General features: G+C 41.4%; 1 protein-coding gene across 2 annotated transcripts in view; it reads right to left on the bottom strand.

Moving 5' to 3' along the window:
• Positions 1-1,455: 1,455 nt before the first annotated feature.
• Positions 1,456-26,187, bottom strand: part of MMD (monocyte to macrophage differentiation associated) — a 46,441-nt gene continuing 21,709 nt past the window's right edge. For both annotated transcript variants that reach the window (XM_060251981.1, XM_060251982.1), the window contains exons 3-7: positions 15,346-15,506; positions 13,405-13,479; positions 12,607-12,708; positions 11,338-11,407; positions 1,456-4,099 (exon numbers count right to left, since the gene is read on the bottom strand). In XM_060251981.1, coding sequence (XP_060107964.1) covers positions 3,899-4,099; positions 11,338-11,407; positions 12,607-12,708; positions 13,405-13,479; positions 15,346-15,506 — 609 coding nt within the window. In that variant the 3' untranslated portion in view covers positions 1,456-3,898. The remainder of the gene's footprint in view (positions 4,100-11,337; positions 11,408-12,606; positions 12,709-13,404; positions 13,480-15,345; positions 15,507-26,187) is intronic.

Below are 26,187 nucleotides of genomic sequence, written 5' to 3'. Positions count from 1 at the left end.
TAATGCAGACACCATAGAAATACAGGGGTTGGAACTTTGGTTCCCCTCATATTCTGTCTCAGTATTTTAATCAAAATTCCACGTTGTCAGCTGCATAAAAAATACTGAGTATTTACTTTACTGAGTAAAGTATCAGAAATCCAATCCAGAGCCTTGCAGCTACAATAATCTTGGACCAGTTCCTATGCTATAAGAATGTTAAGGTCACCAGAGACCTAAGATTGTGAATATGAAAATGGAATATTGGCAATGGCAACGGAAGCTCAGATTGCAGCCACTGTGAAATCCCTTCTTTCACCTTAGGCGGGTATGACAGTTGGTCCCCTTCCTTGAGCGCAGCAACCTAGCAACTGTGATCCATGCAATGGTCATGAGACTAGACTACTGCAATGCCTTCTACATGGGCCTGCCCTTGTCTCGTATCCGAAAACTGCAGTTGGTGCAGAATGTGGCAGCCAGGCTGTTATTGGGTCTGTCTATACGGGAGCACATACAGCCAAGGCTGTGGGAACTGCACTGGCTGCCAATAGTATTCTGGATTCGCTACAAGGTGCTGGTTATCACCTTTAAAGCCCTATATGGCCGAGGACCTGTCTACCTTAGGGACTGTCTCTCCCCACATGTTCCCCAGAGGGTACTCAGATCTGGATCACAGAACTTATTGTCAATCCCTGGGCCGAGGGAGGCGAGACTGAAGGCTACCAGAGAAAGAGCCTTCTTAATTGTGGCCCCCCGCTGGTGGAACCAACTTCCAGAAGAAATAAGGGCCTTGCAGGACCTTGCTCAGTTCTGCAAGACCTGTAAAACAGCCCTATTTCGACTTGCCTTTAGCTGAATTATAATATAAGTAGATGCCCAACATCGCTGAACATAATGAAATCAACACTAGCACCAAAATTGTTTTAAATCGTTTTAAACTGTTTTAAAATTATTTAATTGGTATTAATTGTTAAATTTTTAATTGTTTATTTACTGTTTTATTGTTTTAGTTTGACTGTTGTTAGCCACTCTGAGCCTGCTTCAGCGGGGAGGGCGGGATATAAATCTGAGAAATAAATGAATAAAGCTGTACAGGGAGTAAGAAATGCCCATATCCCTATTCCAAGAGTTCTTCCAAAGGCCAAATTGTGAAGCATAGACTCTGATTCTGAGGCAGGAAACCGTATCGTCCTGTAGTTTGTATTAAGGTGAATCACCAGACAATTTTTGTATTTCATGGATATGGAACTGCCATATCACTTCTGTATCACAACTAAATGCTTATTATTAAAGAATAGCCCACCCCCAGTTAGTACAAACTGGCAAATAGCTGTTCTCCATATGTTACAGCAAAACTGTTCAAATGAGTTCTCTGTACTCTTGTCAGTCACAACTCTGACTGTAGCCAGATCAGAGAGCAGCAGTGAAGGTCCTTCAAGCCTCAATCAATTAAATAAGCACAACATTCAAACTGGATTCCAAATTGCACAAAAAGTTTATTTGCATTACTCTAGTACATTTAAAACTTTAGGGACTAGACAGAATTCAGAGTATTTTTTGGCGAGTTTGATTCTTTGTTTTTTTAAAAAGCAAACACTTCTCACTCTTAAAAACACACACACACATTAAAAAGACCATAAGAAGTTACCATCAAGGCAGCAGGACTAACTGGAGCCAGTTTCATAGTTTTGACAAAAAGCTAAGAGTTTTACATATATCTTAGTGGTATTAACAGTACTGCACTTGAACCGAGTACATGAACTCACAAAAAAGTGAATATATTAAAGTCAAACACATTAATTAAAAAAAAAAAAAGCTGAGGCATTCAGATGTTCCAGGACTTTCACAGTCTGTTCTGCTGTTTCATTTTCATGCTACTAAGAAAATCTAACCAACTCTGCCCCATCCAGAGGTTCCAATGACAGGGGAATTTTGATGAGCATCTTCATTCTTTTGCAATTGTACATGTGGAACATTTAACAATATCAAAAAGAGCGGTGTAATCCTACTTCTCCAGAGGCTTCTGTGCAATCTGGAGCCCTGCTATGCTAATGACTGGTATGGGACTGCCTGGATAGACATCAGCTAATACTGTGTGGAAGCAGAGTTCCAATGCCCTACATTTATCTTAACAGTTGTCCCTTCCTGCAAAATGTCTTACAAGTGCACCTCATTCTAAAATATGAAAACAAACACTGGCAAGAAGAGAAGAAATTATATATTATCTTGGGAAGAAAAAAACCTCCCATCTCTATAGTATAGGTCTACTGCTGACAGGCAAAATATCCAGAGTAAAATCTGAAAAAGGCAACATGTTGTTTAAATTGTTTTTTTTAAACACTGACATGAAAAAGAGCAAGTTAGAAAAAGAATAAATTCAATCTTAATATAAGACATTCATTGTACAGTGGGACACACTACAGTAACTGGACACAAGTCATTACAGTGAGATTCTAAAATCTTGTTATTTAATGCACATGTTCTACAATCAAATTGTTATCACATTTCATTGTCCCAAATGCTAAAAAGCAGCACACTTAAAGCCCAGTTTTGCTACTTTGTCCCAGAACTGATGAGACCTATCAAGTTATTCAAGCTTCCCTCCCTGAAAAGGCCATTTGGGTGTAATTAACTATTAATACTCAAAGCTTTATAGGCTATACTGGGAAAGGACAGAAGGAGCAAAGGGTAAATTTCCTACCAATAGCCAATGAGAATAGTCTGCCTAAACTATGGCAAGCATCTCGAAAAACCTAAGCCTCACCATTTGAGCACCAAAATGTCTGATGCATTTATAAAACCGGTGATGCTTTCCAAGAGTGATTTAGGCTAAGAATTTTAACTGCTAGCTGCTTGTTGTACTGGTGCCACATTTCCAGAGTACTTTTACTATATCTTCAATTGACTCTAGAAACAGTTCCATGCATTAGTCAGCAGAACTCATATTGCTGCAGTGAACCCAAATCAAGCCATTCAGTGTCTTGTGGAAGGTAACAGGTCTTCAGGTTGACTTGACACCTTGGCAGAGCTCATCTTGAAATCCATAATTGCTCATCACACAGTTTCAATAAAAACCTTTGCGAGAGTACCTGTCAGCACACTGCGTGGAATGTAGCCACTTCTGTCTGCGTCTCACTGCTAATTCAACTGCACAACGGTAGACACGTTTTCATTTAGCGTGTGTACTTTTAAAATTTGTTTACAAAACAGTTAAGTTGTTTTTAATAAAAGTCACATTAGGACAAGTGGTGGGGAAAAGCTACATTGTTCTACCTGTGATCTGAATGTAATAAAACAGTTTATGAAAAAGTGGTAGAAAGCAACTTAAAAAAGGAATTAAGTCTCTGCTAGTGCATCAACTTCCATAATTCAAAACTGTCATTTAGTTTAAAGTTGCAAAAAAATTAAACCCATTAAATACACTTTTAAAAAATTTGTAAACATCAGGCAGCCTGTCATTTTTTACACTGTTTTCCCTGTTAATGTGGAATGGACTATTAGTAATGTAGTATGCAGTCTTTACCTACAGATTCAAAGTTATACATGTGTCCACTGATTTCAATGGGTGTAAGTGTGTAATACTTTGTGTTGTATTGTAGCTGCTGAACACTGATACTGTGTGCAATATAAAAGGGAAATGCTCATGTGCAAGCCACACTGAAATGAGAAGCTGTGTACCACACTTGTGCCACTCCTATTTATTTCAGTAGGGACTTCCACAGGAAAAATGTTTGGAAAATTGTGCGTTTAGCACTTCATCTATGAACAGCTATTCAAGAACTCGTTTTAGTTCACAGTAAATGTGTTCATAAAACTATCAAAGTCAGTGCATTTCCCCCCTGTGCAATATTTCTCCAGAATCTTTTACCCAAATAATACTGAGTTGGAAGCATAGTGCAGGTCGGAGCTGTGTTGTGTATCACAAGTGACGGATGATATCTGCAGGGCTTCGGTAGAGATACTTCCAAATAGCATAATAATGAACTGCAGCAGCCGTGGCAACGAACAGATGCCAGATGGCATGGGCAAATGGAATGATCCCATCACTTTTGAAGAAGATTACTCCCATACAATAAATTAAGCCTCCCCAGGCGACTTCTTGAAGTCCATCAGTATTGTTCTGTGGTTAATAAAGGAGAACAAAAGTTACTCTGTGCCCTTGTACATGCAACTATTTTGACAGTCATCACATTGGAGATATGTCAATTCTGTCATGACTGTATACATAGCTAAATATTAGTTAATAGCAGCAGTCATAAACTTGCTGCATAATCCTAATGAGACTTACACCCTTCTAAGCCAATTGTACTACTGAGTTTTCTAAGAAGGGGTGATGATTTTTACTAATCCACTCCTACTGCAGACCCCCACTACGTTGTCCCTGAGCATCCTCTGACCTTTAAGAACAAAATTTGGTGGGAGGGCTGCAGGAGAAGGATAGAATTAATAAAAACAAGGTCTTTCACCACCCTGAATACATTTTGTTAATCATTTGGTTTGATAAAAGCTGTTTTGGTGCAGGGACATGAGAAAAGCCCTGCTGAATCAGATTAACAGATTCTGGTCCATCATGGTGTATCCAACTGTCGTGAAAATTCCAGGAAGTCCATTGGCAGGACAAGAAGACAAAAGTCACCTCGGTTGGCCTTCATCCACTGGCATTTCAGGGCATATGTCTACTAAATATGGAGATTCTATTTAATCATCATGGCTAAATGTTGGGGAAATTAAGAGTGGGATTTCTAGGAAAAGCTCCGGGACTCTTAATTTCCCCAACACTAAACAGCCATAAAACTCAGAAGCCCCCAGGAATTTGACTAATTCAGCATCAATAAGTTGACAATATCTAGTTCTATATATTCTTTTCCAAATATCCTGGTGATGCAGCAGAGGTTCTGAATAGCAAGCTGGTGGCTGTGGTTAACTGATGAAAAGTGGAACAAATTAAAACGAAACCCTGAAAAGACAGGCAATTCTGGTTGAGAAGGAGGCGGTCTCACACGGCATTGTTCTCCCCACTTGGGATGGTATTTAACTTGACTCTTACTGACAATTAAAAGCCATGGAGTTATATTGGAGCCAACTTTATTACTGGAGAAGCAAGCTAAAGCAGCTGCAAAAAAACCCAGCTTCTACCAACTCAGCCTAGCCCATAAGATATACCCTTATCTTGATATGGCTGACCTGGCCACCAGGGTCCACACCACAGAAATATATTGACTATTGTAATGCACCATACATTGGTCTCCCCTCAAAATCAATCTGGAAACTTCAGCTGACGCAGCTGGGCTGTTATCAGGAGCTAGATAGAGCAGGCTACTCACATTCTACAGACACTCCATTGGCTGCCTATCTGTTATCAGCCTCAGTTTAAGGCATGGGCTACCACATATAAAGCCCTGCATGGCCTTGATCCCTCTTATCTGTGGGCCCACCTCTATCCCTGTGCTCTACCATGACAGCTTTGCTCATGTCAACAGGGTTTTTGTGGGTGCCAACCTGCAAATGGGTAACTGCCTGCCTGAGGTGGTCAGAAAAGCTCCCATTTTCCTTGCTTTCCACAAACAATGGAAAACTGAATTATTCAGAAGGGTTTTCCTGCACATGTAACAAAACCATCTAAGACAGTTGCATCACTACTTCTTATTGCATCACATCTGTTAATAATGCACAGTGCTAAATTATTTCCCCCCCTGCCTGGAATCTCTCCCGTGTAGTGACAGCCGATCAGATGCCATCAGTTAATATATGAAGCTGGTCTGGGTGCGTGCATGTTTGCCCTATTGTGCTGCGCCTTATACTTACTGACACTAAATCTCATTTTCCATTTGAAAGACCTTTCTTGGACCACTTCATAGTCTGAATAATATGCTGCTTAATTTGTGAACTTGGTTACCTCACTACACACTCTGAATCATTTCCAAATGTCTTAAAAGCAGCTCTAAACCCAGTACAGATCCTTAGAGGATTCCATTATGTACTTTCCTCCACTGCAAGGAATATTTGTGTATTCCCAGCAATATTCCCAAAAGATTGGCAAGGCAGGACTTCCCTTTGCAGAAGCCATTCTTCTTGGATATGTTAAATAACTCATTTTAAAAATGCTTTCCCTCAATTCACCAGAGAGGGAAGTTAGGCTACTGGGTATGTCATTTCCTGTCTTATCCCTGGATTTCATTTAAAGACTGATATTACAGGAGTTTCCTTCCAGTCCTCCAATAAGAAAACCAACTACAGTGACAGCTCATTTTTAAAAATCAGAATATAAATTATTTCATGGATGAGTTAAGACCTTTCTGCTTTTATTCAGATGCCCTTCCTGAAAACAGGGGTCTGCAAAGGTATTTGAACATCTTCTGCAGTATTGATGCAAAGAACTAATTTGTTTTCCTGCAGTCTCTCCCTTCTTCACAAATCCATTTACAACTTTGTCATCTAATGGCCTAGTTGGCTTCCTGGCTCATTTCCTATTTCTACTGTTAAAAGGAATTTTGGTGTTTTTAAAAAACACTTTTAGCAATATGCTCATCTCCTCCCCCCACCTTTTGCCTTACTCTCAGCTTATTTTGCCAGTTTGCACTCCTCCTTATTTTACAAGACTTCCATATTTTAAAGAAGCTTTTTCTAGCTTACTTGTCCAACAAAACTGGTACCCTCTCAGACTTGTTGATACGTTTCCTCAATCAGTGGCAGCATACATTTTGAACTGAATTTTTCTTTCAGTGCTTTTACACAACTGCATGCAACTTGAAGAGATCTCACCCTTCTCACTCTTTTCCATTTTCCTTTCAACTAACCCCCTCATCTCCTCTTTTTAATTTAAACATGATCAGGCTAGACTTTGAGGCCAACATTCCACCTACTTATATACTGAAAATGACAGCACTGTAGTCAGTTTACCCATGTGGTTTGACAACAATTGCACTAGATCATGGGCAGCATTCAGGATAAAAATCATTATAGCACTTTGGCGCTAAACTCCTGTAGCATTCACTGCCTCTGGATATCATTGATGTTATGCATGCACTGGTATTGTTGAAGTTTACTAGTATATATTCCTCTAAATATATACCTACAGAACGTTTATAAATACTACTAGCGACATTTGACTATATGGGTGAGCTTCAAACACGGTAGGCAAGAAACACTGAGTCCACACAGAAGTATTTCACAGGTTTACACCGGTTCTTGAAAGGATTGGTAGCATTTATGGGGAGACTTATTTACATTCATACTTGCATAACTCTGAAAAGGATGAAAACTAATATGTGGTAAGTTTCACCAGCACTTCAGCATATTACAGTTGTGCCAAATGTTTGCATGTGAAACTTTTCAAAATAAAAAGGAGCTCTGGGAAAGACTGAAATATCTCCCGAAGTTAATCTTTTTGGTGAATCCCATCCCTGCAGTATAGCCCCCATGCATTTTCTTGGTCCTGGGATTATAACCAGCCAACTGGAGATCATATCATATGCATGATGCCTTAACTTTAAAATGACAGTCACATCTAGATATGTGAGGTCACAAGCGAGAGGAAACACTTCCTCCTACCTTTTCTGTGTAACTGTACATTTTAACTTAGGTTTGCAGCATTCCCTCTAAAGAAAAATTGCAGAAATATAGAAAAGTGTAGAAGAGAAGAGACACAATATCCATAAGGGTTAAATTTTGCAAAAAGCAATTCGTCATTTGTTTTTGGCTCAGTTCTCCTAGTAGATGACAGTTAATTCAAGACATGCATTAGATAAAGGGTGCCCCAGCAAGGTTAGCCAAACTCCAGAGAAAATCCTTAATTCTAGCCTAATGGATGCTTAATCAAATGAATGCAAAAATGAGAAATTAATACAGCTGCTTAAACACCTGCTAGTTTGGCTCAATTCCCATTTATCCATGGGAAATCCAGCTAATTAATTTATGAGCTGTTTGGTTGTTCCCAACATGTTTGTGTGTATTCACAGCAACAACTTACTTCCAGGCATCAGAACCCAACTCCCAGCTGATAAGGGGTCAGCTGGGAGTCAGCTTATCTTCTGCTGGGAATTTTTGCTCTGTACTCAGGAAAGTTGTTTTCTTCAGGAGAGGGGAAATTGGCAGCCAACTCTAAGCAGATCTCTCATCATGGGAACTCTGCTGCTTTCTAGACTTGCTGAAATGCAGCAAATTTAGTTTGTGGGGTGGATCAGCTGATTTCCCTTCCTTTCTGTCCCACTCCAAGCTGTCGACTTGGGAGCTAAAAAGGGAGAAATGAGCTTTTCCGTCTCTGTTTTTGCAATACAGACATTAAAAGCATTGTTTCTGTCTCTGCTCAGTTTGAAGGAGAGGGAAGACCAATAAGCTCTCTCTCCTTTCTCTTTTTCAACAGCACCCAATTACTATTTGGAGGAGGTGGTGGATCAGAACTAGACTCTCAGCTGATCCCCTAATCAGCTTTGAGTTGGCTTCTGATCAACAAGCAGTTGCAAACTTTTTCTGAGCATAATCCCGATCAGCTCACAGTATGATTGTGAGAGCTGAACACAGTAAGTTTGACTGCTGAACATGTTCATTATTTATTTATTTAATTTATATCCTGCCCTCCCTGCTGAAGGCAGGCTCACAAATTAAGGGTTACACAATCACATTAGTGTGACCAAATAAGATAAAAATAGTAAAAACATAAAAGCAATTATTAAACATCTACGTGTTTAATAATTCTACAGATTATTCTAAGGATACCACTGAGAAATCATCCATGGAAATTTTGCAACTACTTTGAATATCTAATGAAATGAGTGCTTTATAAACACAGAATACTTAGAAGTCAATGAAAAGCTTTGTGCTCTGTGCAGCAGGCAAATCCACACCTCTGCTCAATGGAGAAGCGGAAAGCAACCACTGTGTCACATCCTTCTGTAAATCAGCAGACTTTTGCAGTTTACAGATTCTCTTCCCAAGAGCAATTTGGTATAGATACTTCTTTGTCCCAAAGCCACTTCCTGAGATACATATCTGAGTGACATGCTACTGATGTGGTATGTATGTATGCATGTTTAGTTCAAACGCATGTTTACTTTGTATATCTATAATGCAGGTTTCTTTTTTTAACGTGTGGATAAAAGGTCCAGCAAGGCTTTCCTATACCGTCATAGCTGTCCATTGTAATATCTTGTAACTACTTCAAGATACGTTTCTACTTAAAGAGGAACACTGATAAGGTTCAAATGTTGGTCACAATTATAACAGTCTAATGCAGGGGTGTCGAACTCATTTGTTATAAGGGCCGGAATTGACATAAATGAGACCTTGTCGGGCCAAGCCATGTGTATCATAAAATGTAATGCCAGGTAGCGGACATATAAACTTTATAAAGGGCACAGACACACAATTAAAGATTTTTTTTTGCTTAAAATATTAGCCTGCTTGCAATATTTTGTTTTACAGTCTCTGATAAATATCACCTCTTGCTATGAATTATTGCATCAAAAACTGCAGACAATGTATATGCTGTACCAGTCTTGAATATGTGCTATTCAGGTGTGCACAACTGTAAGCTGCAAACCTACTTTTGATTCATTGACATTCATTACATCTCATGGTCAATGCTTTGAGCCTAAGACCCAGAGGAACATGAAGCAGCTGGGTATTGTGAGCTTTTGTACAGAAGTTGCTTCAAGTACTAGTCAAGAACATATGAAGGCACCATGGCACAGACTGAGGGCTATGTGCTTGTCTACAAAACTATAATTTTCCCCAGAAGAATGACTACAACTAAAAAAAAAAATACAACTCCCCCCTCAAAAACATCTACACGAACAGAAAGACAGCCACGTACAGTGGTCAGTGTCAGCCTACTATCTGGGAAGTCTAAATTCAAGACCCCCAAACAAAGGAAAACGCGAAAGAAAAAAATAAGGAAAATTTGCTGGTAAACCTGGGGTGGAAAACACTCTCAGCCTAATGCTGATATTTCTCTTCTAAATAGTTCACATGCTTTCCTATTGAGAAAGACAGTGAAAAAGAGGAGGGGAACCCAGTTACAAGCCCAACAAAACTCTCTCTCGCTCTTTCTCTGTAGCAAGGAAAAAAGCTCATACCTTCACTAAAACGTTGCTAGTCTTAAAAGCATTCTTTGTAGCTCTCCTGATGGTGGGGACTGGCCAAAGGAAGCTCTGGCTTTTTCTTTCCTTCCCCAGGGCAGAAAGAAGGGGAGGAGCCTCAGCCATTTATTAGAAGGAAGAGAGGTTTGTCTCAGTAGCTCTGCAGAGTGATTAACTGAGCCTGGCAAACTTAATCACCCAGCAGAGCTATAGAGCCAAGCTTCCTCATTGGCTGAGGCTGCTCCTCCCTCCTCTTCTCTTTGGGAAAAGGGAGGAGGGAGAGGGAAAGGCTGCTTTGCTGCTCTGGCCTGTCGGAGGAGAAACACAAAATGGTGATCGAAAAAAGTAGGCAAGGGAAAATGAGGCAAATGACAGCCAGTTTCTGGAGGGCCTGATTGGAGCCCTCCGCAGCCCGCACGTTTGTCATTCTTGGTCTAATGGGTCATTTCAAGGATCCCACAGGATATCCTGAATTCTTTTGTGAATCACAGTGACAACTAAAAAAAGGTATTAGGTGTTTCTTAAGCCAAACAACTAATTTGGAACCAGAAAACCCTCTTGTAAATTTAGAAATGGCCATACTTCAAATCTCTGCAGAATTTCAAATACACGTTTGCCTGTATTTGGAATTTCATGACAGCAAAGCCTTCAAGAGGCGTTCTGGAGAAGGAAAATAAGATGTAGAGGAAAGATTAAGTATTATCTTCATCCACATCAGATTCCAGTTGCTCCTCTGGATCAGGGCCAGCCTTAGACTGTCCAGCACCCTAGGCAAGGCTAACTTCTGGCACCTGCCCCCCCTGCACTGATAAGGTCACTGAATCACATAGGGGTGCCCCCTTTGGCACCCCAGAAGGCCGGTGTCCTAGGCAATCACCTAGTTAGCCTAGTGGCAGGGCCGGCCCTGCTCTGGATACAGTTTTAGCTTTAGAAATGTGGCCAAGAAGATGTTCCACATCTGCTGGCAACATCTAGCTTGGCCCTTAGAAGATTTAGAAGATCTGCCATATAACAGAAGTTTTATGCAAGGAGGATGACTATAATGGTCCCCATAGGGTATAATGGAGCAAAAAAACAAACAAACCTGGGAATCTCAAATATTTCTTGAATTCAAATACCACGCTTATATTGAGATTTGGAAATATCGAGAAGTACAGATATTTTGGGGGTTCGATATTCTCAAGCCCCCAAAATATCAGGGGTTTTTGCAGACTCTAATAGTGAATGACAATATATCTGATACTTAAGATTTCAACGTCTCTAGCAAGTGTTCATTACTTACCATAGATGTTACTGCTAAAGCAGGGGAAAAGCCCATTGCTAAGTAGAAAAACAGCTCCACAATTTTATATCTACAAAAATAAAGACACATAGTAAATCTATCACTATGAAAAAAAATAAACAATGCCTCCACACCAAGTATGCAATGATTTCCAGTTTTCCATGGCTAGAAAAAATTATTTTTTATTCTTTAATAGCCAGTTTGTTATTACTGCAATAGACCTTCACAAATAAGAAAGCTTTTCTGTTGGTTCCTTAACCACTAGTAGTTGGACAAATGATAAACTATCCCACAGATATTCAAAGAAGAACATTCCCCTTGAATGGCCCAGTAGATCACTGTTTAAGGCACAGGAAGTACATCCTTCATTGGTAGTTCAGCAAAGGTCTTTTGGGCACTCAGTCACTGGCAACTGCCTGCCCCAAAAAGCTGAGACCAAAAGCCCGCTTCCTCCCCAACTGTATGCCAGACTTTTTACAATCATTAACCCTCCCGGAATGATAGGAAAGAATACTGAAAGGGGTGTCATCCAACTCCATTCAGTGGAATAGAAAATAGGACTTATGGGGCGCAATCTATTTCTTGGGAAAGGTGAGAGAAATTAAAGTTCTTTTTACCCACTAGTATTAAGTACAGCTTGAATTATTTATCCAGGGGAATATCACAAGTGAGATGCTGTTTTTATTTCCAATACTCCAATGATGTTTCAAGAACTGGCACTGCAATTAACAACCTGACTAGACATGCAGATATTGTGCTTTTCTCAGCAGCAAATAAGGGGATGTTTCAGCTAAAATCACTTTTCTTACTAGAAAAAAGTTCCAGCTTTCAGGATTTTATGCTCCACCCCTTGCCTTCCTCTACCTTCCTTCAGGTTGACTCAAATCTAGTGAGGATATTCTGACCCTAGTGAAGGATATTCCTGAATTCCAATTCAAAATTTTTATTTCTACTTCAATTTTATGGTTTGTTCTTCATTCCTAAGCTTCAGACAATATAGTGGCATACAGACCAGAGCTTTTTTTTTTTTTTTTTAGCAGGAACACACAGGAAAGCAGTTCCAGCTGGCTTGGTGTCAGTGGGTGTGGCCTAATAAGTTCCTGCTAGGCTTTTCTTACAACAAGGACTGTGTGCAAAAATGATGACATCAGGGGGTGTGGCCTAATAGGCCAATGAGTTCCTGCTGGGCTTTTTCAAAAAAAGCCCTGATACAGATGAAATCTACAAAATAATACTGGTAATATTAACAGGCAGAATGCACAATCTTACCTTTCGTGGTAGAGAAATACATAAATTGTTCCTCCAGCTGCCATAAACCAGATAAACCAACGCATATGGGATGCCAGAGGTCCAAGCTCACGAAGATTTAACCTAAAAATATATTAAGGTGATAACAGACAATAAAAATAATGGAACAGATAGATATTAAAGACATTTTATGTTTTGCAAGTCTGTGTTTGCTGATATAAAAGGTAATATATCGCTAAAGAAACTCTCTCTGTATATCCTACAAAACTAAACATTGTGAAAGAATAAGAAAGCAATTCAGTAAAGTTAAAAGATACGTGTAGGTATATTTCTTTAGAATCAGTTTTCTAATAGTTATAGTATAATGTTGTCAGTGCTATTAAGGGCAAACAACATTTAATATTACATTATAAAAATACATTTAAGCATGTCTCTACAAATGCTAAAGATGACTTACAACTTCTCATGAACATAGCAATAAAACGGGAAAACCACAAAACTTAAGAAATCAGTAAATCTCTTTAAAGATGACTGTTGCTTGGAATAGCAGAAATGAAAGGCAAAATCAATAGTTATGCTCACATAGGAAAAAACACTGGCCTCAGTTCAGGGGTGCATATATATGGCTCTTGCTGGATCAGGGCAATTTTGCTAACATCAGATTTAATTTGTTAAATGGAAAAAGGATTTAACTTCCTTGCTTCTAACCCTGGCAGATTAGGCTATATGCAATCAGTCACCAATCAACATAGTGGAAGCTGTGCTGATAACATGCCAATGCAATTTTATCTATGAAAAAGTACACACTGTAATCCTTACCACGGTGCATAAGAAGCTGCGATAAAGATATAGATCATCATTCTATCACACATATGAAAACAATGCTCCATGGTCCTAAGTGGAAAGGCAAAAAAGGGGAACAAATCTTTTGAAAAATGATAAGCTATGAGAAAGTCAAGCTCCACCCAAAATAAGACTATTCTTACAAAAGTAATATACCCCACCTTGCCTACAGCGACTACATAGTCTCTCATCTACGGCACCCTTAAACTTGAAAAGAATTACATTTTAACTTTTAAATATCCAGCTCAAGCTACAAAAACATTCACTGTACTCTGCAATACAGAATTAGAAAGTTATAAACTGGAAAGCAAGGGAACCCCAACAAACATTTTGCATTCAGTAAGGCCACAGGATGATGAAAGGGAATTCCTATGTAAATTCACAGATGAGAATGGGGTCAATGTACAAATGAGCATGCAAATGGCAGTGGATGTAAATACAAGAGGCAAGCTATAAAAAAACAGACTTAGGGGATTCTCTCCTCTTACTCATACAGAACTGAAACCCAATTCATCAAGAGATAAGGAGCCATGTGGGCACATGCAGGAGTCCAGATATGGTGAAACAGAAACTGCAACTCTTTGATCTATTTAATGCCAGTAGCAAATTATCATAGACAGACTACTCTTTTAAACTGGCTTGTGTAGCTCTTATTACTTATCACAGTCACTGGAAATTAAAAAAGTGAAATATTCTAAACCAACCAAACATTACAGTATCTTACCTGGAACTATAGCCTAAGTGACTTGCATTTTTGCAGCAACTTAGAATGCATTCAAAACATTTAAATTGTCTCAGTTTAGAAACTGTTTTACAACACATTCAGTTCACACCGCATGGCTTCTTTAGGTTCCACTTTAAAACCAAAAAGCTATGTTAGACTAATCTGCACTAACAACCAAACATTTTTTCCCCTTGAGCCACATTCCATATCTCTTAGGTGAGTGATTTAGAGCTAGTATACAATTTTATGTTGAAGGCTTTAAAGGTAATTTTTAAAGCCAACAAGTGCAACTTTTTGGACAGTGCACCAAAGAGTGAGATGGTATCACTCTAGTATATGTTACCACCTGATAGGTAACAAGCTAGAGCGGGGGTGTCAAACTCATTTGTTATGAGGGCTGGATCTGACATAAATGAGACCTTGTTGGGCCGGGCCATGTGTATACCTATTTAAGATTAAGTAGAAGAGATATAAACTTTTTAAAGGACACAAACACAAGTAAAGATTTTTTTAAAAACCCTTAAAACATGCTTAAAACATTAGCACTTGTTGATCTTAAAGGTGCTTTCTTTGTATCTCTCTCTTGTGACCCAGGGAACTGGGCAAAGGAAGCGCTGGCTCTTTCCTTCCTTCCCCAGGGGACTAGGAAGGGGAGGAGTCTCAGCCAATAGAAGGAAAAGAGGCTTGGCTCAGTAGCTCTGCTATGCGATTGAGAGATCCTGGCAAAGCAAGCTACCCCTCCCCCCTTTCTCCCTAAGAGAGCCTCAGCCAATGGAGAAAATAGAGGTTTTGCTCTGTAGCTCCTGTGCTGTTGAGCAAGCCTGGCAAAACAAGCTGTGATGCAAAAGGAAGTAAGAGAGAGGGAGAAGGAAGCAGACAGCCAGTTGCTCAGGGGGCTGACAGGAGCCCTCTGGGGGCCTGATTAGGCCCCCGGGGCTGCATGTTTGACACCCCTAAGCTAGAGGGAGCTGCAATATATGGGAAACACAGACCTATGAGTTTTCCTGCTGATGGCCTGGCATGCTGCTTGTTAGTGCAATCCTAAGCAGACATATCCCACTGAAGTCAACTGGCTCAGAAGTGTGCAAACTCCACTGTCAGTCCAGTCCCACAGGTTAGCCACGTGTTTAAGTACCCCATCAGAAACAGCATGCAGGACACAGCTACAACGCAAATGAGACCCTGGTTTATACCTCATATGACTCTTTTTCCAGGAAATTATATGAAACACTGTGGATACAATGAAGAGTGCGCAAAGGCCAACTCCATACATCCATGCGGTTATCTTTTCCCACCGGTCATCAGAGAGACGATGGAGGAGAGCGCTACCCACAATTGCTGGAACAATGAGGAACTAGGGAACACAAAAAAGAACAGGTTAATTGCTGTCTTCCCTTTCCAGATTTCATGCCTTCTATCATTCTATTTCCTGTGCCTATAACAATCTTTGCCTTTCTGACCAACTGGAAAGATTTTTAAAAACTGAAGATAATTATCTATTTAGATTTATGTATACAGCACTGTTATCTCAACTTTCCTCATGGAAACAGAGACCCACATATCCTTTACCTTTATCTGTTAACCTTTTAAGGATTTATGTTGACTAAAGGTTACAGAGCTGCTGTGTCAACCCTCCCCACCCCCCAAGAAAAAAACAGTGCCAGACTATCAGACAGTATATTATGTTTGGGATTAAAATATGCTGAAAGTAAGGCTTTGTCAACTTCATTGAGCAAGCAAAAACCGTAGGAACTGCTGACAGAGAGACTAATGCAAATACTTCAGACATACTGATGTATATATAATACCTTTACTTTAAAAGAAACTGGATTTAAGAGTACCGAATATACATAAATTCTCATGGTTCCAATTTTTAGTTAACAGTGGCAGCGCCATCTTAAAATTAGTTAAAAGCACCTAAGAAAGGACACTTCAATGGCCAATATTTGTAACTGAAGTAAAAATAAGACTAGGGATAGGCACAGACCAGCTCACAAAGTAAAATTCACCACAAATTTTGGCTGGTTCAGTTTATGAAGCAATGTTCATGGAAGGTGCCTGGAACAAACATCCCACAAACTTTGGTTCTGCTCATGGTGGTTTATGAATGGATATGTTTTCAGACAGTCTGTGCTCAATTAAACTGTTTACAAAACTCCAAGGAACCGGGGGTGGGGTGGGGTGGGGGCAGAATTCGCCAGCCTTGGAAACACCAACAGGAGCTCTCCAAAGCTTAACAGGCACTGTTGGCTGCCGATAACAGAGTTCCTGTTCTGCCCTAAAGGATCAGAAAGCTATACATACTCTCAGCTCAGCTCCATACCCTCCCCTCTGTCAGCTGTCTGTAGTTACACAGAGAGGCAGGTAACTTGTTAAAACTGGACTACCAAAGCACATTCATTTATTCCCTCCTGATTATGAACCCTTCTCTCTTGTTGGGGTTTGGTGATAGGTGGATTCAAGGCTTTGAGCCACCCCATCTCTCTGCTCATGCCAAGCAGAGGGGCTTAGCTACTGGGTGCCTTGGCTGAGTGAGGACCCACATTTTATACCTACCTGATTGTGAACTCCTTTTTCCTGCTGGGGTTTGGGTTTTAGGCAGACTCAGGGCTCATAACCACACAAGAGATGTTGGGCCAGATGATCACCATGTGTGACCAGTACTTCAAGGGATTGGTGTCACCAGATTCAGGGGACTTGGAGAATAGTGACGTACTCCTTCACCATCACCTCTGCCATTGCATGCCTGGCATTCACACCACTGCTGACCTCCTGTTCACTAATGACAACCAGTAGTGGGGCTTCTCCCTCGTTGGGTTCTGTAAGTCCAATCCTTACTGAACTTGGAAGGAAGGTAGAGGAGAGACTGTTGCAGTTCTGCTGTGAGTTTGGTGTCTGGCTTCCACAGGATCCGTTCTATACACTCTTGAACCTGTGTCTGTCATTTCTCCAGAAAGCACTTTCCTGGGGGCTCCTTCTGGCAGTAATTTGGACTCCCTAAATCTAATCCTCATAAAACTAATAGAGCAGGTAGAGAGGAGTCAGCCAGAGATCCTCTGTGAGTTTGAAATCTCTAGCATGCTTAGAGGGGGTGTGGGAGTTCTACCACATAACAAACCTAAAAAAAGAACAAGTTTATCTAGCATCAAAAAGTTGGTGATGGCCCATGGATTGCCAACCATGCACACCACAAACCATGAACCAATACTAACTGCATTTTCCAAGTTCATGCCCATCCCTAAATAAGACTGGTGCCTTTCAAAAACAAAAGTGAAAGGTGTGAAAGGTGACTTTTTACAGAGGAGAGTTTTAGAATAAAACCAGAAGAGAAGACAAGAATATTCATAAATCACCAGAAAAACATGCAAGCTAGTTAGATACTTAATTCCGTCCAATTTCTTAAAATAGATGATAATTTATTTAACATCTTAAAATAAGTGATTACCACTCAAATAAGCGATAACTACAGCTACAATTTTCATTTAGGAAACCATTCTAAACAACCATCTGAATCCTATTTCACCAGTGCATATTGAGAGTTCATTCAGACAGATGATATCAGGACTTGGAGTATTTATTTCATTTTCTCTTATCTTACTGCTTACAGACAAATGTAATGCACAAGCAGCATAGGCAGGTCATATCTGTACCAGGAAAAAGTAAATGCTTCCTGCTTCACTCTGTCATCATTTCTCTGATAATCTGCTAACAGACATTTCATTCCCAAGGCGTTCCACTTCTCTCCATATTTTTTCTGCAGGTGTGGGTGTGTTTCACCTGCAGAATATGTATCTGAATACTATTTCACTTCACTGCTTGATATAGCATTTTGTATGTCCTTGGCTGGATGAACGCTAGTCAGACTGTTCCTGAAATGGAGTATTTTTTTTTGCCCCCTAGTTTTTAGCATATGGATCGGAAAACAGTTGGTTACATTGCCATGTGCTGCACTAGTGAATGGACAGACAGAATCTAGCAGAGAAATTCAGCAGTTGAGAATTTTATGAGTGTTCCTTGTGTGAATCCCAATATGCACCTGCTAATAGCCAAAGGGCAGGTGCTGTACTGCAGGGATCTAAGCAGCATTAGAGATGGGCAGTAAAACTGGAAATTCACTTCCCTACTATGTTCTTTTAAAAGTTTCTTGGATTAAAATACAAACAGACCACTAACTGCAAATTCTGCCAAGTCACATCAGCACTAATTCCTTTTACATACAACCACAGATCTGTCTTGTGTGTATATTTTTCCCACCAATGAAGTTGGCATTGCTATGTCTCCTGTATTTCCAGGTACAAAAGGTTGCAACTAACTTCTGTTGATAATGTGCTATAAACTTGATTGCAGGGAGCCAACCACAAGGAACATGTTTTTCTATCTCCAACTTAAAGGAAGGAAGGAAACCATTCTTTACTATTCTGGTCATGTAACACATTCTTTACTGTTTTGGTCATGTGACACATTCATTTAGCTCAGCTTAGTAGTTTACCTGGGAGTCAATCTAGTGGCTCAGGTCAGTTCTTCATATATATGAGATATCAAAAGCATAAGAAAAAGAAGTACTCACACATGCGACTTTGTCAGTGATTTATGTACTTAGAGCACTCGTATACCTGCCTTTCTCCCAAAAGTCAGGACACAAGGCAGATTAGTGATCTCTGTAACTGTCACACCTGCCTCAAGTTCTTGGCCTTTGGAAGGACTGAGATAAACAACTTGATGGTCACTTGTTGCAACTACTGTAATACTTTTTACCTAGTCAGCAAAGCTTTTAAAGTACTTCTGCATCTGTGCCACATAAGATCCATTGGGTCTTAGTTTTCCAGCCAAAGCCCTATCTTGGCTGTTTAATAAAGCTTTATAAAGATTATATCAAATATTCTACAGCTGATAAAGACCTGCAGTACTGTGTGGTCTGTGGATTGTGTACCAAAGTGAAAAAAATTCCCAACACTGATTTAAGCAAGTGGATACATACCGTAAACCACATATTTCAGATACTATGTTAGCCTCAAGCTACAAGCACAGATGCTGCAAATATGTGGTATGCAAACTTTAGCAACTCAAGTACCCTTATTTTGATTTAAATGTTTTCTTAGACCCCCAAAGCTCTTCCTTCCACTTCAGTGATACCCACTACATGGCACACAACGCCTATTCTTCAGAGGTAAGGTTACCGGCTCTGGGTTGGAAAGTCCTGGATATTGAGGAAGACTCAGCATGGGTTCTGCAAGGGAAGATCTTGCCTCACTAACCTGTTACATTTCTTTGAGGGGGTGAACAAACATGTGGACAAAGGAGACCCAATAGATGTTGTTTACCTTGACTTCCAGAAAGCTTTTGATAAAGTTCCTCATCAAAGGCTCCTTAGAAAGCTTGAGAGTCATGGAGTAAAAGGACAGGTCCTCTTGTGGATCAAAAACTGGCTGAGTAATAGGAAGCAGAGAGTGAGTATAAATGGGCAGTCTTCGCAGTGGAGGATGGTAAGCAGTGGGGTGCCGCAGGGCTCGGTACTGGGTCCCATGCTCTTTAACTTGTTCATAAATGATTTAGAGTTGGGAGTGAGCAGTGAAGTGGCCAAGTTTGCGGATGACACTAAATTGTTCAGGGTGGTGAGAACCAGAGAGGATTGTGAAGAACTCCAAAGGGATCTGTTGAGGCTGGGTGAGTGGGCGTCAACGTGGCAGATGCGGTTCAATGTGGCCAAGTGCAAAGTAATGCACATTGGGGCCAAGAATCCCAGCTACAAATACAAGTTGATGGGGTGTGAACTGGCAGAGACTGACCAAGAGAGAGATCTTGGGGTTGTGGTAGATAACTCACTGAAAATGTCAAGACAGTGTGCGTTTGCAATAAAAAAGGCCAACGCCATGCTGGGAATTATTAGGAAGGGAATTGAAAACAAATCAGCCAGTATCATAATGCCCCTGTATAAATCGATGGTGCGGTCTCATTTGGAGTACTGTGTGCAGTTCTGGTCGCCGCACCTCAAAAAGGATATTATAGCATTGGAGAAAGTACAGAGAAGGGCAACTAGAATGATTAAAGGGCTGGAGCACTTTCCCTATGAAGAAAGGTTGAAACGCTTGGGACTCTTTAGCTTGGAGAAACGTCGACTGCGGGGTGACATGATAGAGGTTTACAAGATAATGCATGGGATGGAGAAAGTAGAGAAAGAAGTACTTTTCTCCCTTTCTCACAATACAAGAACTCGTGGGCATTCGATGAAATTGCTGAGCAGACAGGTTAAAACGGATAAAAGGAAGTACTTCTTCACCCAAAGGGTGATTAACATGTGGAATTCACTGCCACAGGAGGTGGTGGCGGCCACAAGTATAGCCACCTTCAAGAAGGGTTTAGATAAATATATGGAGCACAGGTCCATCAGTGGCTATTAGCCACAGTGTATGTGTGTATATAAAATTTTTTGCCACTGTGTGACACAGAGTGTTGGACTTGATGGGCCGTTGGCCTGATCCAACATGGCTTCTCTTATGTTCTTATGGGAGTTGAAGCCTAGGGAGGGAGTGGTTGGGGGAGGGGGGACCTCAGCTGTATATAACGCCATAGGATCCACCTCCCAAAGCAGCCTTTTTCTCCAGGGGAACTGCTCTCTGTAGTCTGGACATCAGTTGTAATTCCTAGGGAGCTTCAGGACCCACCTGGAGGCTAGCAACTCTATTCAGAGCTAAACAGAAAGTGGGCCAGGCATTATGCCATACATTACTTCCTCCTCTGTACCCACCTACCACTTCCCAGTAGAAGAAAAAGTGTGTTGTCTCAGCCACCTTTCACCCCTTTTCAAGCTGTGTATAGCAAGCCACATATTCCCCATGGAATCTTTTCCCATGATTCAGGGCTCTCAAGAGTTCAAAGACTACAGCAGACACATTTGCCACAGTCGTAGTATTTCTCCCCAGCGCTGTCTACTCTTGACAGAAAACTCCCATTCTAGGAGATGGTCAGACATGACTGCAGATCACCACTGTAAACCAGCTTACAATGTGGCATTAGACAGCCACAACAAGAGCTATTCATCACTTAATATGCAGGGATTTTAATTTTTAAAGCAATGTTACTGCATATAGTTTGAGAACTTGTACTGATACTCTTCTAAAAGTACTGATACTTCCCCAGAGAGTACTACGATCGGGTTCACAAAACCTGTTAGTAATCCCCGGGCCAAAGGAGGCCCGTCTGAAATCCACCAGGGATTGGGCCTTCTCGGTAACGGCGCCTTACTGGTGGAACCAGCTGCCGGAAGAGGTGAGGGCCCTGCGGGACCTAGGGCAGTTCCGCAGGGCCTGTAAGACAGTCCTCTTCCGGCAGGCCTACAACAACTAACTGACACTGAGAAAAATTTGGATGGAACTAAAATGCATTTAATAGACCGCTGGTTTTTATCTTTTTATGTCTTATTAATTATGGTTTTAACCTTATTATGTAAATGTTTTAAGCTGAATTTATGTGAGTTTATTGCGTTGTAAGCCGCTCTGAGCCACTTCGGTGGGAAGGGCGGGATATAAGTAAAAATATAAATAATATAAATAAATAAATAAAACCCTCAGCTGATCCATTTCCTAATTGGAATGAACATTTGAAGCATACAGTTGGGAGACCCATAGTGATGAATAAATTTCTATCTGCTGCCCCCATGCCACTTCAGCTTCTCCCTCCCTTACCTCTCATTTGGCCCTTCTTTCAGTCTTGATAACTGTCCAACCAACTACAAAATTCCCTCTCTTGACTCTCCCTTCAAAGTACCCTGTATTGCCTTTACATTTGATCTGACCTTTGGGAGGTATGCTTACACTTGTAAAATTGTTAGTATATGTTCTATCTGGTTTTAATCAATTTGTTTGAAAAAGCAATTCTCTAAGTCTAAGACTGTTGTGAAAAATCAGACTACAACCATTAGCTTAACCTTGACCAGAACGACCATTAGTACTTACCGTGAGGTGTCATTCTCCTCTGAGTACAGGAGGACATCTTGGGTGTTTCCCACCATCGTGTCAGGGAGGCAGGACTAGAAGTTTTTTCTTCTTCCTCTTCCTGTGACCCGGAACACCCATCTCCTCAGTTCAGGTAACTCCGAGAAGCAGTAGAAAACTAGTAACCTTACTCAGGAAAACAAGACAAAGCAGTAACACCAACAAGGAATAACAAGAAATGAGCAGCTTAGGAAAAAAGGCAGAACATGAAAGATAGAGGCAAGCCAGAGCGATGAAAGTGGTGGGCAAGATGTCCTCCTGTACTCAGAGGAGAATGACCCCTGACGGTAAGTACCAATGGTCGTTCTCCCTCTGAGTCGGAGGACATCTTGGGTATCCCTAGAACAATAGATCATTGACTGGGTGGGATATCACTCTCCTTTGCCAACACCTGCTGTAGAACTCTTCTGCCAAAGGCTGCTTCTGCTGAACTATAAGCATCCAGTTTGTAGTGGTGAAAGGTCAAAATCGAGGACCAAGTTGCCGCTCTGCAAATTTCTTCTATCAAAGTTTGTCTGTCAAGGGCGGCATTGGCTGCCGCACCCCTGACAGAATGTGCTATAATACCTTTCGGCACATCTAGCTTCATGGCTCGGTATGCTTCTGATATACACAGTCTAATTGCGTAGCTGACAGCTGACACCAACATCTTTAGCCCTATTCTTGGAGGGGAAATGTTTCTAAACATGGCATCAGTTTTCCGAATTGACTGTTCTAATCAGGTAAGCCTTGAGACAACGCCGTACATGTGTCAATAACGGAGTGACTCTCTCTTGGATTACTATCTTGGCAAGTTGCTTCGTCTTTTGGATCTTTTCGTTGGTGAGGAAAAGAGAATTATTCCTGGTGTCTATTATCATTCCCAGGTGTTCCAAGCACTGAGTTGGAACCAATGAGCTTTTGTCCATACTGATGATGAAGCCTTGTCTCTGAAGGCAGAGGATCACCATCTGGACATCTGAAAGGAACCTCTCCTGATTAGCAGGTCATCCAATTATGGATGGACCAGAATTCCCTGTTGCCTGAGGTGAGGAACCAGATTCACCACCACTTTTGTAAATACTCTCGGAGCTGTCGCCAAGCTGAAGGGAAGGGCTCTGAACTGGTAAAGGTCGTGTTCTACACAGAAGCAAAGAAAGCGTCGATGCACAGCCAGAATCGGAATATGAAGGTATGCTTCTTTGAAGACCAGAGACGTGAGGCACTCCCGTGGCTAGAGTGCTTCTGTTATAGCCTTGAGAGTCTCCATACAGAAGTGACGAAGTTGAATGAACCTGTTCACAAACTTGAGGTTGAGTATCGCTCTCCAATCTCCGTTCTTTTTTGGGACGGTGAAAAATATTGAATATACTCCCCGACCCCTCTGGGACACTGGAACAGGCTCTATGGCTTGAAAGTTGAGAAGATGAGTTACTGCTTTATTGATCTTTTTGCAATATTCCGCCAAACAGGAGAAATCACGAAACGTTCTGGTGGGGTCTTTTTGAACTCTATGGCATAACCTTGCGATACAATTTCTAATGTCCAAGAGTCTGCCCTGGAGTCCAACCACGCATCCTGGAAATGGAATAGTTGACTCCGCACCAGAATTGTTTGCCAGTCATGCTTTGTTTGGCTTGGACTCTCAGTTCAGTTTGTCTGACCGGTCACTGCGCTGTCTGAAGAATCTAGAGCTGGTGAAGCCCTTCCTGAAAGACTGCTGAGGTTGATTCCAGGAAGACTTCCTGCTGTCCTATCTGGATCTGGCCAGAGTATGGGAGGAACGAAAGGAGTGTGATGGAAAATTTCTCCTATCAGAGCTACGAATGTTTTTGGGCATGGCTCTCTTTTTGTCCTTTGTCTCGACTAGGATCTTTTCTAGAGAGTCACCAAAGAGTTTCTCTCCTTGGAAGGAATAGGAGACAACAATATGTTTAGAAAGATTGTCTGCTTGCCATGCCCTAAGCCTAACGCCTCTTCTAGCCACTCCCCCAGAAGAGATCCCTCTGGCACAAAAAGTAAGTACATCCAACAATGCATCAGCCGAAAACTCTGCAGCCTTGAGTAATCTAGTAGTGCCATCTAGAAGCTTTTTATCATACTCTGGTAAGCGTTGAGTCAGTCTCCTAGCCCAGACTATGACTGCCCTGGAAACAATGGAGGAAGCTGCACAGGCTTTGATCACCATGGCGGTGGCTTCATGCGACCTCTTGAGTGCCAAATCAATTTTTCTGTCCCAGTTATTTCTGAGAGAACCGTGGTCATCTTCGGACACCAGCCCTGAAGATTGTATTGCTGTTATTGGAGCATCCACTATAGGAACCTGTAACATTGCATTTGCAAATGCAGGTAAGTTATATAATTTTTTTACAAAACTAGGGAACTGACGTTTGGAATTAGGCTTGACCCACTCAGCCTTAAGTTGCCTTTCAAAAAATTGGGGAAATGGGAAGATTTTTGCGGAAGCATGCGACCCTGGGAAGAATTCTCTATCTCCTGTGGTCTTGTTCCTGGAGATGGTGCCAGGAGTGGAAGCCTCTTCCTCTGAAGAGGGATCCTGAAGGGCCAAAGCTGCCATAACTCTAGTCAATAGATACTGGTAGTCCTCAGACTTAAAGAAGCAAACCGACTGCTCAGGAACACTAACATCCTCTACCTCCTGATCAGGAAGGAAGTCCTCTCTATCCTTGGCTTGGGATTCAGAATCAGAGTGAATATCCTCTACTTCATCCACTGGATCCCTATAATCTGGGGTTTGTTTCCCGGCAGTCTTAGTTGGCCAGCTACCCCCCCCTGAGTTGTTGCTGTTGTGGATGTTGGGGGGATTGGGGAGGGAGACCTGGACCCCATCGAACTTGCTCCTATGGCGCCCGTGCGGCAGGCATTAAAAATTTCAACCCTTATTGTTTACTGGAGCATGTGCATAAACTCGCTGGGAAAGGGTACATTACCGGACCGTGGCCCCTGCAACTGGTCAGAAGGAGAAGAAGCTTGTTCTGACAGGGGTAGCTCTATCCCTCTATCTCCCGACTGGAGATTGGGACTTGCGCCTGCAGCCGCGGCTTTACTATCACAATGCCGATCATGGTTGTTTTGCGCCAAAACACCGCTGTTAAGATGGCTGCCGCTTCTAGCCATCTAGAAGATTCCTCTGCCGTAAGCACTGAGCTCGAGCGCTTTTGACCGCGGTGCTGTGTGTCACTGGCGCTAAAACCGTTGCCAGGAGCTGAGACAAGCCGAGAGGACATGTCGGCGTCGGATTCCTCCCCCGCGGGTCTTAACAGTGAGCCGGTGTTGTCCACGCCTTCTAAAAATTCGTCCCTGAAGGACTCTATTTGTGTCGCTCCGCCTAAGCGCCTATGCGCCTGTATCAGTAAGGCCTTTATAGGCCGTTCCCTTGTCACTCGTGAGATGAAGGAGGGAAGGGAAAAGACTGAAGAATATAATAGAAAAAACAAGCCGAGAAGGACAGAGTTTAGGAAAATATTGAGTAAGGTTAGAAGAGGAAAGTAATAACAAGGAAAAAGAAAACAGAATAGAGAAATAGTATTAAGGAGCTAAGCCAGAAAGCTGCTCTCCCTCTCGAGGTAGGAAAGGAACTGAGGAGATGGGTGTTCCGGGTCACAGGAAGAGGAAGAAGAAAAAACTTCTAGTCCTGCCTCAGAGGGAGAACATGTAAATTTAAACATATATACACACACACATATGTATCTAGATATTACAAGTAACGGGCAGGGCGCATCCCTCCCTGTATAAATCCTTTTTGATTTACTATGCATATGCAATTTGCTGCAGAGTTGCAGACATAAACAAGATAAAATGCTAGACAAAACTGTCAACCAAATCATTTGATCACTGTTGGCGACTACAGAGATGTATTCCTGTTCAAGAACAAGGCAGACATGAAACAAAATGAGGTTTATGCAGAAGTAGCAGGAGGATTCTTCAGCTTAGTCTAGTTTTTTTGTTCAGTCAATCTTCCTATCAGTACTTAAAGCAACCATGAAAACACCTTGCAGGAGAGGGCTAAATGAGTTATGCCAATTATACCAATTCCCAATCAAG

Source organism: Heteronotia binoei, chromosome 13, assembly GCF_032191835.1.
Source record: "Heteronotia binoei isolate CCM8104 ecotype False Entrance Well chromosome 13, APGP_CSIRO_Hbin_v1, whole genome shotgun sequence".
NCBI lineage: Eukaryota > Metazoa > Chordata > Lepidosauria > Squamata > Gekkonidae > Heteronotia > Heteronotia binoei.
Note: the sequence above shows the minus strand (reverse complement) of the source record. Positions and strands in the feature narration are given on the sequence as shown.